The 13,741-nt window shown below is 42.6% G+C and overlaps 1 protein-coding gene across 3 annotated transcripts in view; it reads left to right on the top strand.

Moving 5' to 3' along the window:
• The window catches only part of cercam (cerebral endothelial cell adhesion molecule), a 27,869-nt gene extending 14,128 nt beyond the window's left edge, over positions 1 to 13,741 (top strand). Inside the window, exons 1-12 of one of the 3 annotated variants that reach the window (XM_035607741.2) lie at positions 3,272 to 4,030; positions 5,310 to 5,420; positions 6,172 to 6,289; positions 6,469 to 6,603; positions 6,747 to 6,951; positions 7,046 to 7,165; positions 7,339 to 7,415; positions 7,692 to 7,798; positions 8,058 to 8,190; positions 8,444 to 8,571; positions 9,133 to 9,336; positions 11,500 to 13,741. In XM_035607741.2, coding sequence (XP_035463634.2) covers positions 3,828 to 4,030; positions 5,310 to 5,420; positions 6,172 to 6,289; positions 6,469 to 6,603; positions 6,747 to 6,951; positions 7,046 to 7,165; positions 7,339 to 7,415; positions 7,692 to 7,798; positions 8,058 to 8,190; positions 8,444 to 8,571; positions 9,133 to 9,336; positions 11,500 to 11,734 — 1,776 coding nt within the window. In that variant the 5' untranslated portion in view covers positions 3,272 to 3,827 and the 3' untranslated portion in view covers positions 11,735 to 13,741. Of the gene's footprint in view, positions 1 to 3,271; positions 4,114 to 5,309; positions 5,421 to 6,171; positions 6,290 to 6,468; positions 6,604 to 6,746; positions 6,952 to 7,045; positions 7,166 to 7,338; positions 7,416 to 7,691; positions 7,799 to 8,057; positions 8,191 to 8,443; positions 8,572 to 9,132; positions 9,337 to 11,499 lie in introns of those variants that run through there. The other 2 variants (XM_035607742.2, XM_035607743.2) reach the window with 2 other exon arrangements.

Raw genomic sequence — 13,741 nt, 5'->3', positions numbered from 1 at the left:
ACTCATTAAATAGTGAAAACATTAACACTGCTGGAACACACGCAGGTTGGCGTCCGTGGAGCAGAGAGCGGACCGGGGGTGAAGCTTCTGCTGCGGCTGTAGCTGCTGAGTAAGAGGGTATGTGCCACGGCTCAGACCCTGAGTGACAGGTATTGACCCGCCCAGCCAAAAGACGTCTCTGTGGGAACGCTATTGATTATCGCCACAGCAATAAAGGTCCCGGAAGCTTGTGAGAATGTCACGACTCTGTGCTGCCTACCAGCCCCGGTCCCGACTCACACAAAACACAAAGACAGAAACACTTTCACCCTGGCACATCCTAACCTACAGCCACTCATTCTCTCACGTCAACTTAAAGCATCGTGACCCTTGCAAAGAAAAGATGAAAGAGAGATTGGCCAAAAGAAAAAAGACGTTGGTGGCACATAGTGACTGCCTGGCGAAGGCTATAGGATGTGCATTTGTGTGTGTGTGACTTTGTGTGAACATGGATGAGTGGTGGGGCCCTTAACGGGAACCCCATCCCATTCAACTGGGCTTTAAAGGGTCAGTTCACCCACATTCTGGAAAACATATGGACGTGCTGCGTTTCAGCCATGCTGATATTTAAGATTTTATCTCCAAGAATGTTTGTCTAAATGTCTTTGAGATTTCTGCTGCAACTACATTACACCGGTGATGAATGGGATTTCATTTAAATTAAGATCAAATGATCATCAGCATCAGCGACCTCTCTTTCCAGAATCAGATTGTGTTACTCAGGATGATAATCCACAAATCATGTTGTCTATAGTTTAAACAGGGACTATTTTGATTTTTGCATACAACTAGAATCATACCGAGGATTTGCGTAACTGGTACAATGCTTCTGCACAATGTTTAATTTTTCTACTTCACTTGTCAATATATGTTTGTGCATGGATAGATTTTATTACGAGAGTATATGGTCAAATGAAGCCACACTACACATGGTCATGAAACTGCAGTCAATATACTTTCCCTCTTTCAGTCTGTCCCTTGCAATCTGGTCAAGACAATGCAGATTTTTCTTTTTGTCTTCCCCTCTGCCCCGGTCCTTTCTCTCACTTTCCTCCGATCCCCCTCTGTCTCTCTTTCACACACCCCACACACAAACGCCATCGCCACCCTTGACCTCGCTGTGAAAAGTTAGTGCACCCGAGGTTGAACTCTCCCAGATCGGCCTCGGCCACAAACGCTGGGAAAGTGCCCCTGTCATACATATATATATATATGTATATATATATATATATGTGTGTGTGTGTGTGTGTGCGCGGCTGTGGAAACACTTGGGGTGTCATGAATAGGAGAGATTTGACCCTCAACTGCCTGACCTGTCCACACAAATGAGGCTTTTAACCCAAGGCCACTATTGTCAGCGATGACTGCGTTTGTTTATTCACAGAGCCCGCCAAAAGATTCCACATTCAATATATTCCACTTTGTTTATTATTTTTCCTACCAACATCTACGCCGCTCCTCATTTCTTGTTCCTTCACCGTTCTCTTTCTCCTGTACCCATCACTCCTCTTTTTCTTCTTTTCACAATGTCTGTCCTGTCAAACCCCAATGTCTTATGTGGAAATTTCTTAAGCATTAGTGCTAAAAATCCATCTATTTATTTTCATTATTCTTCACTTTTTTTGCTTGAATATGTATTTATTCTTATTCAGAAAAGCATACTGTGTAATATTTCCCTGGAGATTTAATATGTGTGAACAGTGTGAGGGTGAATTGCTGTATATGCTGAACATGATGTATCTGACATTCTGTGATATAGATCATTAGTTTAATGATATTGTGGTTAATCTAACTCATTTAGATGATTGACTCGGGTCATGTTAACACACGTGTGTCATTTATATTATCATACAGAGGGACAATGGACGTTTTCAAATTATTTTTGATAATGTTCTCTAGACACATGGTCAAAGAACACTTAGGCTCGCTGGGCATAAGCGATGATGGACTGAGATATTGTGCCTCTGTATTTTCTAAAATAATACTCATTTTGATTTGCCATATTGAGAAATCACAATAGGAGCCGGGGACTGAGGATGCACTTGTCTACCAGTGAAAACGTCATCAGGGGAGAGGATTAAACAAAATATATTTGTGAACCTAAAGACGGACAAATATCCGCAGCTATTTATTCAAGTGAGTAATGGGGGTTAAGTCTACAGTTCCACTTCCATCATATTGTGACGATTGGCGTCAGTTAGTGACCCAACACACTTAAAGGACAAAAGCCCCGTTTTAATCCTCTGGCCTGTCTGGTCACACCTCTGAAACTGACCCCACACCAGAACAATCTGCCCACAGTGCACCTGTCTGTCTGCCCCCGCATCCTTCACTCGGCAGTGAATACATTCAGGAAGCATATTTGACCCTTCTACAGAACGAATCTCTGTTTTTCTTAGCTTCTTCTTAACCATGGACCAAAACATATAACCTCTTCTCGGCAGACCGCTCAAGGCTGTGTGGGTTATAATTCATAACACCAGAGAACATACTGAAAATCACAAATTATAAGTTGTGTTTAAAAAACAATTGACATTGTCCAAGAGCTCAACTGATCGAACGACCAGTCCCCCTCCTCGCTCAGTTTGGAGTCGTCTCATTTAAATGTGAAGAATTCCAAAAATGTGTCATTAACAGAGTCGTAAATATCAGGTTGAAGATCAGTCTGACTGATCATCATGAACTCTTCGTGTCCCCGATCAAACCTTCCCGTCTTCCTCACACCTGAGGGGCTCCGTTGCAGCCACGTAAGCTTTAACACCATCATCTTTACAGTATATATCAGTATTGGCCAGTGGTGGTTAAAAAAAAAAAATACCTTGATGGATAGGCTTATTATTAATAAAGCCATTAGTTACAACTTAAAATCCCTTAAAATGTACGCTTTTTTAGAAAATAGCACCCAGCATTTTATCTGCAATTTGAATGACTTCTGTAGCAAAGCTTTGTTTGCCTTTATCATCTTTTCTATGGTGTGTGTGTGTGTGTGTGTGTGTGTGTGTGTGTGTGTGTGTGTGTGTGTGTGTGTGTGTGTGTGTGTGTGTGTGTCTCCTTTCATTGCTGCCCATATAATTGTGATTAACTGGCACAACCATTGTTGGTCAAGGGCCTCAGCCATATGCTGACATTGGCCTTCTGTTGGATCAAACCCGCCCTCTGCTGGTCAACCTCTGCAACTGACGCCACACACAAAAAAACACACAAAAACACTAGAAACCAACAATTTGTGACAACATATTTATCCAACGTGCTACTTATGAATTATGTTTCACAGAATCAAATACAATGCACATGCTTATTGAATTATTTTTGAATGATTTTCCTGAAACAGGGAGTAGAGAGTTTAATGTCTATTCCCACCAAAAGTCGAGCCATAATGTGCCATCACTTTCATTTTATTTTTTATTGTTGAATCCATCTCAAATAACAACAAATAATAATTCCTTATGAACCGGACGGTGACCCTGTCCTCTCCGGGACACGTCACCCCTTGTCCCAGCCTCACTTCGGGCCACATCGCGCCTTCATCGTTGGATGAACTTTTCTCAGGATCGAAGCGGAAGTTGTAACCGAACCCTCTGTCGGACGGGGTTCGTGCTCACTCGTGGAAAAGTGAAGGGGGGGGGGGGGGGCTGGGTTTACTTTTTCTTTCCTTTTTTTCTCCCCTTCTTTGTGGGAAAGCCCTTCTTTTTATTTGCCCTTCCCGGGACGGCAGTGCTGACGCGTCCAGTCCGAGCCGAGCCGAGCCGAGCCGAGCCGAGGACCGCGCGGCGCGCTCAGCCTCCACCATGTTGCTCCTGTCGCTGGCCTTCGCCGCCTTGGTGTCCCGGGCCGGCCCCTTCTTTTCGGAGGAGAGGTATCCGGAGGAGTCCCGGGTGCAGCCTCCCACCGTGGTCATCGCGATCGTAGCCCGGAACGCGGCGCACTCGCTGCCGTACTACCTCGGCGCCCTGGAGAGACTCAACTACCCCCGGGGCCGCATCTCCGTGTGGTGGGTCGCCCTGCATGCGCCGCCGGCCTCCTCTCACCGGGCCTTTCCCCCTTTTCTATCCGACTATTGCAGCCGTTCAAAAGGTCAATGGCATTTGAATGAGTTTGTTGAAAAGCAACAGCGTCCCCCCCCCCCCCCCCCCCCTCTTCTCCCCCCCCTCCCCACCCTCAGTCCAGGCTGCCTTTCACTCTGCCACATTCATTTCCTTGCGTGGATTCTTGCATGAATTTATGTTCTGCAGAGGCTGATTCTCTTCCTTAACAGTGATTTGAATGACATATGGGAAAATTCCACAAACTGAACCGTCCTCCCGTAAGGTTAGTAGATATATATATATTATATATATACATATATATATATATATATATATATATATATTATATATATACATATATATATATATATATATATATATATATATATATATATATATATATATATATATTATATATATATATGCCTCTGGGGTAATTAGTGCAGATAAACGTGCCTTGCAGTAGCCCTCATTAAAATGCAGCCCTGCTCGTCAATTTAAGCTTTGACTTGATGAAAGTGGCTCCAAGAATAAAAGGTGAACTGTTGCTGGATGTCCTAACAGTGCAAAACACAGCTGACAATATCTACAATGTGAATTATGTTTTGTTTTGTCCACACGCTAAAGATGTTCAGTTTACTGCCAAAAGAAGCCAGATGTATTCACACATAAGAAGCTGAAATCAGAGAATTCTGACTTTTTCTTTCATAAAAACTACTTGAACCGATTAATCCATTGTCAGAATAGCTAAAATGAATTTAGTCATCGATTAGTAACCGATTAATCGATTAACTGTTGCAGTTCTAATCCAGCAAATTCATTAACTGGGAAATTAAAATACCAAAACTCACTGATGCAAAAAAAAAAAAAAATCAGTAATTTATCATAGAGAATTTCAGCTAATTGACTTACATTTAGATTCTGCCCCAGAATGGCCAGATACATATATCATACTACAAAGACTACTGCAAAAAGTGGTTGGTATTGTTTCATGGTTCGGAATCATCTACCAGTTTAGTCCCTAAAGATGTGACATTCTCCTTTTAAACAGCTCTCTCCAAAAAAAATGAGGGGGAAAACATATTTGCATCTGTTAAAGATTTGTTTGAGTCACGGCCCCTCATTCCCTCCCGCAAACCAGCAGCCCAAACATTTCACTAAGTCTGGTCTTCTTTATCGGGTTTTTAAAAAAAAAAAAAAAGAAAGTGCATCCATTCTACCATCTGCTCTCCATCTCCTCCGCAGGGCTGCCACGGACCACAACGCCGACAACACCACGGCCATGCTGAAAGAGTGGCTCACTGTCATGCAGAAATATTACCATTATGTCGAGTGGAGACCAATGGACCAGCCCACGTGAGTCCAGTTACACGGTGCTGATGCATCGAACGTCTTTACAGCAGTGGTCCCGTTTCACTCTGATCCTGTGGCGCATTGCTCCGCCTCTTGTATTTTTCTTTACCGGGATCATAAGCAACGATTCCCTGAAGTGTCGTACTGATAGTAATATAATAAACGAAGCCCCTTGCTAATGGTCCCATCTCAAAGCTGCACTTCTGTCCCATTCACAGTGACGATGTATTAACACACCTCGACAGCTCAGCCTCGGTGGAGTCACTGTGTTGTTTTTTTTTTGTCTTTGCATAATGAGGAATGATGCGGCGGTGTGCTGCTGCTTGTCCATACGCGTTTTCTCTCTGTTGGGACATCTGTCTGGTAGTGGAAATGATTTGTGCATGCGTGCCGATGATTTAGTGGGAACTCCGCCAATCTGCTCTGTCACAGGACTTTTGAAGGTGTCGGCCAAGTTGTGTTTTAGACATCGCCATGTGCATCGCTTGTCACATCGTGTAGCGAGTTTGTCTGTCGACAAAGGAAATAAGGTTGTATACCCACATTGATATTTATTTTGTGTGCTTTGCTGTTGTGTTTGAAAGTACTGAAAACAACAACATTTTCGCCGTAGCACTTATCAGGAAAGGTATCTTGCAACAGAAAACAGCCCAAGTTGAAAATGATGAGCTATGGGACAATGGCAAATCAGTACAGGAGAATACCATTATAATAAATATTTGTTTATTGTCTACTGTTTCTGTCTGTCTTATAGGTCCTATGCAGGAGAGCTGGGTCCTAAGCACTGGCCCAACAGCAGATACGAGTATGTGATGAAGCTGAAGCAGGCGGCACTGAACTTCGCCAGGAAACGCTGGGCCGACTACATCCTGGTACACAATAGAATAATCTTACTAGTGACGGCAGTACAAGATTCATATCAACATCTCACCTGATTCATCTGGTGAAACGCATTCCTCTTTTTGCTGCTGATATGTCATCCATTGTCCCGGTGAAAAAAAAAAGACACTACGGCCTCTCTCCGTTTGTTTCCTCCGTCTCTCTGTTTCAGTACGCCGACACCGACAATATCCTCACCAACCCTGAAACCCTCAACCTGATGATCGCGGAGAACAAGTCGGTCATCGCTCCCATGCTGGATTCGCAGGGGGCCTACTCGAACTACTGGTGTGGTATCACTCCGCAGGTGAGCGTCAGGTTGATAGAGATCGGTCACCTGCCTGAAGGTAACGCTCGGGGGGAAAAAACAACAACCCTAAGAAAGAGTTGGACACATGAGTAGCATTGAAAGTGTGTACTTGAAAGAAATATTCCTGCGTGTGTCTGCAGGGATACTATCGTCGAACGGCAGAATACTTCCCCACCCGTCACCGGCACAGACTGGGCTGCTTCCCGGTGCCCATGGTCCACTCCACCGTCCTGCTGGACCTCAGGAAGGAGGGCATGAAGAAGCTGGCTTTCTTCCCTCCTCGCGAGGACTACTCGTGGCCCTACGACGACATCATCGTGTTCGCCTTCTCCTGTCGAGCTGCAGGTCCGTGACTGCTTGTAGCTGTGTTCTTGAAGACTACAGTAACGACTCGTCTATTCATCGATTTATATGTCGATCCGTCTTCGTTGCCCCTCAGAGATACAGATGTACCTGTGTAACAAGGAGCGCTACGGCTTCCTGAACGTGCCGTCCAGTCCCCACCACACCTTGGAGGACGACCGCCTCAACTTTGTTCACGTCCACCTGGAGTCCATGAGTAAGAGCTGACTGAATTCACTTTTTGTTTTCGTATTGATAAACTGGACAGAGGGTTAAAAAAAAGTAAAAGTATGAAAAGTAAGTATTCTCAATCCTTGTCTTGACAGCCTTGTCTTTTTTTTTGTGTGGCTTCAGCTTTATTTTAATAATTTGTTCTTTCCTTCTGACTAGTTGATGGCCCTCCCATGCACCCCTCTCGCTTTGTCCACACGTTGATCAAACAGAGAGACCTCATGGGCTTCGATGAGGTAAAATAGATATATTTTTAGCGCAATCATTATGTAAATAAACTCTCTTTTTTAAAATGAATAGATGATATTAATCCAAATTCTGCGATTGAGCCCCTTGACATCGGCTTTTGACATTTTTTTTATATTCCCTTTGTAATGACGAGAGCATAAAGGGATTTCTCTCCAGTGTGTTACTACTGAAAAGTTGTCCGTGGTTTTTGTGGAGTTTTAATAAGCACAGAATAGCCTCGCAGGTTGCAAAGTTTAATGTCAATTTGTCCTCCCCCGTCTCAGATATATCTGATAAATCTGCGGCGCCGCCTCGACCGCCGAGACCGGATGCTGTTCTCTCTGAACGAGCTGGAGATTGATGTCAAGGTGGTGGATGCCGTGGACGGAAAGTAAGTGCAGCACTCGATCCGGTGACAACACCGAGCTGGCATAGATGGAAAGTGTGTTTTGAGTTTCTCCACAAGAAAAGGAGGAAAATCAATACCTAAAGAGCAGATACTGGGAGGAAATGTGTATTTGAGAATGGTAAGAATATGGACTGTTAGGTATATCAGCTCATGATTATTGTATTTCCTGTAGGTTCATGGTTCATTTAAACTCCCATCATGAAATAATGAAAATGTAATAGATGTATTTGTGTATGTGCAGTGCACTGAACAGCAGTGACATTAAGATCCTGGGTGTTGACCTGCTGCCAGGCTACTACGACCCGTTCTCCGGTCGCACCCTGACTAAAGGAGAAGTTGGCTGCTTCCTCAGCCACTACTTCATCTGGAAGGAGGTGAGAGGACACGCGCGTCATACATGACGGTGGTTTTGTGGAGAACGATAGAATCAACAGGACAAATAATGGCACGCTGTTGTCGGCTCGGGGTGAAGTAGGATTATTCCAGATCTGAACCAAATATCAAACCTGTTCAATCAATTTACAAAATCGTCCAAATGCAATTTACTGCAATGTGTGGCATTTTGAATAAGTTACAGGTAAATAAAAAACTCAATTCTAAAGACGGAAAATCCTCTGCCCTCCTCAGATGGTGGACGTGCAGATGGACAAAGCGCTCGTTCTTGAGGACGACGTCCGTTTCCAGGCCAACTTCAAGCGACGCGTCCTCAGGCTGATGGAGGAGGTGGAGCAGGTGGAGCTGGATTGGGACATCATGTAAGACGTGCTTTATTCTCATGCTTCCTGATTTAACCAGGGATTGGGGATGGGTGAAGTTGGGCGCAATTAATATGGTGTCTTCAGTAGAATGCAACCAGCAGGGGTCAAACAAATCCCCACTCGGGAATGCAATGCACATCACTCACAGCTAATTGGCAGTTATACGGATATAATTATCTAAAATATAACTAGATGTGTTGTACTGTATATATACTCTATTTTATTTTAAAGCCAAGTTTTTAATGATAAACTTTTGAGATGTTGCTCTTTGACCGGATGAAGGATTTCAGTCATTGAACGTCTGGATTCTGAAGTCCTGAGAGAGGGAAGTGGTCCAGCTTCTTTTCAGTGTGTTTGTGTTCTCTGACAGACATGTGCAGAACAAATGCTGCAATGAAAAAAAAAATGAAAAAAATAAACAAAGGTTTCCAGCCAAGAACAAACAAAACTGCAACACATTTCAGAACTCAGTTGTTTTGGACATTGCTCCATTGCTCCTTCTTCTTTACCCTCTTCGTCTTCTTTTTTTCCCCTCATCCGGGTTTTATGGTGCTACAGATATTTTGGCAGGAAGCAGGTGAATCCTGGCAACGAAGAGGCGGTGGAGAACGTTCATAACTTGGTGTTGGCGGGCTACTCGTACTGGACCCTGTCGTATGCCATCTCCCTACAGGGAGCCCAAAAGCTGCTCAACGCTGAGCCGCTTTCCAAGATGCTGCCTGTCGATGAGTTCCTCCCCATCATGTATGACAAACATCCCAAGTATGTATGACAACAGCACTGAGCCCGCCGGCAGAAATGTGCTCATTCCTTGTACTTATGCATAGACACCGCTTACAATTTCTTGTTTTAATCTTTTGTCTTGATGGATATTTTGTGAAATGATAAACTTAGAAAAATCATATTCACAATCGGTGATTTCTAAAACTGGTCTTTCAGCATTCTTCTGCTGCCAGACGTATAAAGTTCAAACAAACCTCAGAATTGCTGCAAACATTCCCTATAGCTGCCTAGACTTGTATGCACGCCATATATTTAACGTAGCTTTCATGGAGTTATAAAACCTGTGGTTTCTTTTTAAAAGAAGGTCAAGTTGGGCCATAATCTCTATTATTGTCGGCGTAATATGTTGTGCTTTTCGAGCTAAATCAAGAAACCACATTTTAAAAATAAATCTTTATTCTTTCAAGACATTTTTCTTTTTATGGTATACAGGTTTCTTGGCTGGATCTCTCTCTCTCTGTGTCTCTCTCTCTGTGATTGATGGTCTGGCTTTGGGGCAATATGGATGTGCACTTTTTCGGGAACACATTATGCCAGATAGACTTTAACAGCCACATGGGATTCAGATGTTTGTGGCAGACCTGTGGCCATAGATTTGTGTGTAACATGTTTAGCCATGTAGCTCGTGCCGCCACCATGAGGTTTCCATTTTTGTTATGTAATTAAATGTCTCAAAATTTGGTACATCTACATAGTAATGTCCGCATCTTTGTGAATTTTAATACATTTTTAATTATCTCCTTCAATTGGATTTAGCACCAGCATCCGGTCTACATATAATAAAACACAAAACCTTGGTTCATGATCAAATACCTACATAACTTAAGGTCAAATCGTCTTATCGACCGCTCAAAGTGCTCTACAGTAAAAGTCACATTCACCCTTTCACATACATATTCATACAGCGCTTCTATACACTGCCCGCACAGCCGTCAGTGGCAATTAAGGGTTTAGTGTCTTGCCCAAGGACACTTTGGCATGCGGTGCGGAGGACCCAGGGGTCGAACCACCGGCCTTGGTTAGTGGACGACCCGTCACTCACATTCCCTTCAGCCACAGCTGTACGTTAAGTTTAGCGGTAATAAACAAACGTGAGCATGCCAACGCGCTACACTGAGGCCACGCGTGCCAAACATTACACCTGCTGAGCATTGGAATGTCAGCGTTGACTCTATTTGCACCTTGCTGAGTTGGTATTTAACTACCTTGTTTCTCTTCCGTCATGTTGTCTAATAAAAAAAAAAACTAGTTAAGTTGTCAGCAACAGCATTTAACTCCTTGCAGCAGTCTCACTATATCATAACCCCTTCAGCCGGATGGTTTCACATTTGGCATGTATCTATTGTTTGAATTCTGGTTTATCACAAAGAAATTGTTGCGTTGCATTAGTGACTCTTTCGAAACATTTCTGATCCAAACTAATCCAACGGCGGCATGTCAATGCGACTGTCCCCATATTTCTAACGCTTCGTATCCCGGACATTGGCACTAACCGCACTCCTCAATCTTTTCCCACCATCCCACGGCGATGATTGAGCAGAGTAAATGAGACACACATGAGGCGCTGACTGTAAGAGATGCAATGGACCTTGGGCTGAAGGGCCTGCAAAGCAGAAGGCTTGGCAGTGGCTGCATGCTTCATCATGTGTGGAAAACTGGCTTAGTGCCAACCCTCTATTCTCTCTTTCTCTTTCTCCCTCTCTCACCTCTGTGATTCTAATTCGATATGCTTGACTGGTCGGCTAAGAATGCACAACGACCACACATTGGTCCGGCTGTCGCCCTTCATGTCCGGGAGTAACTGAAAATCAGCCTCTGTGAGACGCGTGTATTTTCCGATTCAGGTCCAAAATAACACAGATATGAACTGAACTGTAGAAAAAATTACTGAAAGTTCACTAATATTTAATCTCTGCAGTTTCCATGTTGTTATGAGGAGTTCTATTCTTTTATTGTGACATCATAGAGGTTTTAAAGTCTCAAAGGAATCAAACCACATCCATGTGATTGCCTTTCACCTCTCTCTCTCTCTCTCTCTCTCTCTCTCTCTCTCTCTCTCTCTCTCTCTCTCTCTCTCTCTCTCTCTCTCTCTCTCTCTCTCTCTCTCTCTCTCTCTCTCTCTCTCTCTCTCTCTCTCTGCAGTGAGGACTACAAGTCCCATTTCCCCAACAGAAACCTGCGAGCCTTCAGTACACACCCCCTCCTGGTCCAGCCGTGTCACTACGCCGGGGATCCCGAGTGGGTGAGCGACACGGAGACGTCCACTCTGTGGGACGATGACGCAGTACGCACCGACTGGAGGGGTTCCCACAAGACCCTGAAGGGGTCTGCGCCGCCGTCCGAGATGCTGTCGGTTTCCTACAGGGATGAACTTTAGCGCGGCGCCAACGTAGCTGTGCAGAACCAGCAAAAGGCCACGGAGGTCATGGAGACAGTTTCTGAGAAGAGGAACTGCACTCAGACTTTTTTTTTCAAAGCATGTTTTGCAAGCGTATGGCACGAGATGATTTTTCTTTGTGGGAAACAATATTAGGGGCAGTGTTCGTTGAGACTGTTTGAAGAAATATAAAACAATATGCCTCTTTGCAATTCAGATGCTTCAACTCGCACAACCGATTTTTCTCGGAACAATCCACCCTTTAGATTTTTTGTCTAGTCTTTATTCATCTTTAATATTCTGAGAGTTTATACAGTTTGTATGGCTGATATAATTGTTTGAATGTATCCCTCTTCTGATGATCGCATGTTCATAATGCTAATTAATTACAGAGCCCTTTTAAAAGGAAACCGGAGAGACGGCTTTACCAGGATCCCGGACTGAGGCTCCCGTAGCTGCACTGTTCACAACTCCTGGCAAGTCTGGACAAAAGTCTGATATTGTTATTGATATTACTTCTTATTTTTTTGGTATCTGATATCTGTCTGTTTTCCCATTTCTCCATTTGTGCATATCTTCCATTTGGGACTCAAGAGATACAGTTTTATCTAACGCAAACTTAGACAGACCCTGATTAATATTTCATGAACAGTTTTGAAACTGATGTAGGTACAGTAAGAGACTGCACCAGACTATATGCAGGTAGTATAAGGTTCATAAAACTAACATATTGAATGTTTTCGCATTTGAACAATTTAAGCTTTTAAAAAATGTTTTTCATTACTAGAACTTATTTGGCTTATATGACTTTTTTCTACTCCGTTTTTGTGTTTGAATATTTTTATGTTTTTTTTATGAACATTTTTATATTTATTCACTTTGCAAAATATAACAGTCAAATTCATTTTATTTATATGTTTGGCTGCCAGAGAGAGTAGAGTTTACCGTCAGTGTCTCTGAAATTTCTTAGTTTAACCTTTAATATTTCAACACTTAACTGGAAACGAAATGCCTGTATGTAATTTCAGGCTTGATAAAAATGTCAGCGGGAAAATGTTACACTCTATTTTCGCACTATTACTTCTGTTCTGGAAAAAATAAGCAAACTCATTCTTTGAAATTTCAGATATTAGTACAAAATAGGTGCAACATGTCAAGGTGTGAACTTCAAATAGCTTAGGTTCATCTCGATTTTTTATTCTAGATCCACATACCTTCCCGTGCTCCATCTTGAATTTAAAAAATATGCATAAATTACCCCACGTGTATCATGCAGATATTAATGAGACATATTAAAACACGTATTGATGAATTTGTAGCATCACCGGGATCCCTTTCAATCTCGGAATGTGTCGACACTTTAAACAAGGGTGCAATATCATCCTGACGTCCCTCCTTGAATCAAATTACAATGATTGAGCAACTTCATGTTTTTGCATTTACAATGGTCGGATTTCATGTGCTCATTTCCTGTAATTAAGCGTGTTGGCTTTCCTGCATATTTCTTTATTTATTTGTCGAGTCTTTCTTCATGTGGTCGACAGACGAGTCAAAAAACATGATGGGCAACATGCAATCAAAGTGCAATGGCTTTTTTCTACCAAAAGCATCTCCCTCCAAATATCTTTGAGCAATACATTTTTTACTCAGATGTTATATATCCTAACAGGATGTGAGAATAACTGTACAGCAAACTTTTCGAATGTTAATAAAAAAAATAGTTTTACACATTTTTTTTTCATTATATGAATATTATTATGGGTATTGTGAATTAACAAGCCAAACTTTTGATGGCCAGAGAAGTATGCAGCCATATGAGTGAAATAAGTACTACAAAAATCATGCTCATTGTTGATTTCATGTTGTTTCTTGTTTTTAGGATTCTGTCTCTGCCATTGTTACTTTATTTTTTATGACTGTCTGTCTTCATGTTGTTGCTTGTTTTTTTCAAGAAGGTCCGAAGACAATTTTCCACTTGGGTGGATAATAAATTTCTATTCTATTCTA

Source organism: Scophthalmus maximus, chromosome 20, assembly GCF_022379125.1.
Source record: "Scophthalmus maximus strain ysfricsl-2021 chromosome 20, ASM2237912v1, whole genome shotgun sequence".
In the NCBI taxonomy this organism is placed as follows: Eukaryota; Metazoa; Chordata; class Actinopteri; order Pleuronectiformes; family Scophthalmidae; genus Scophthalmus; species Scophthalmus maximus.
This window is presented reverse-complemented; position numbering and strand designations above follow the sequence as displayed.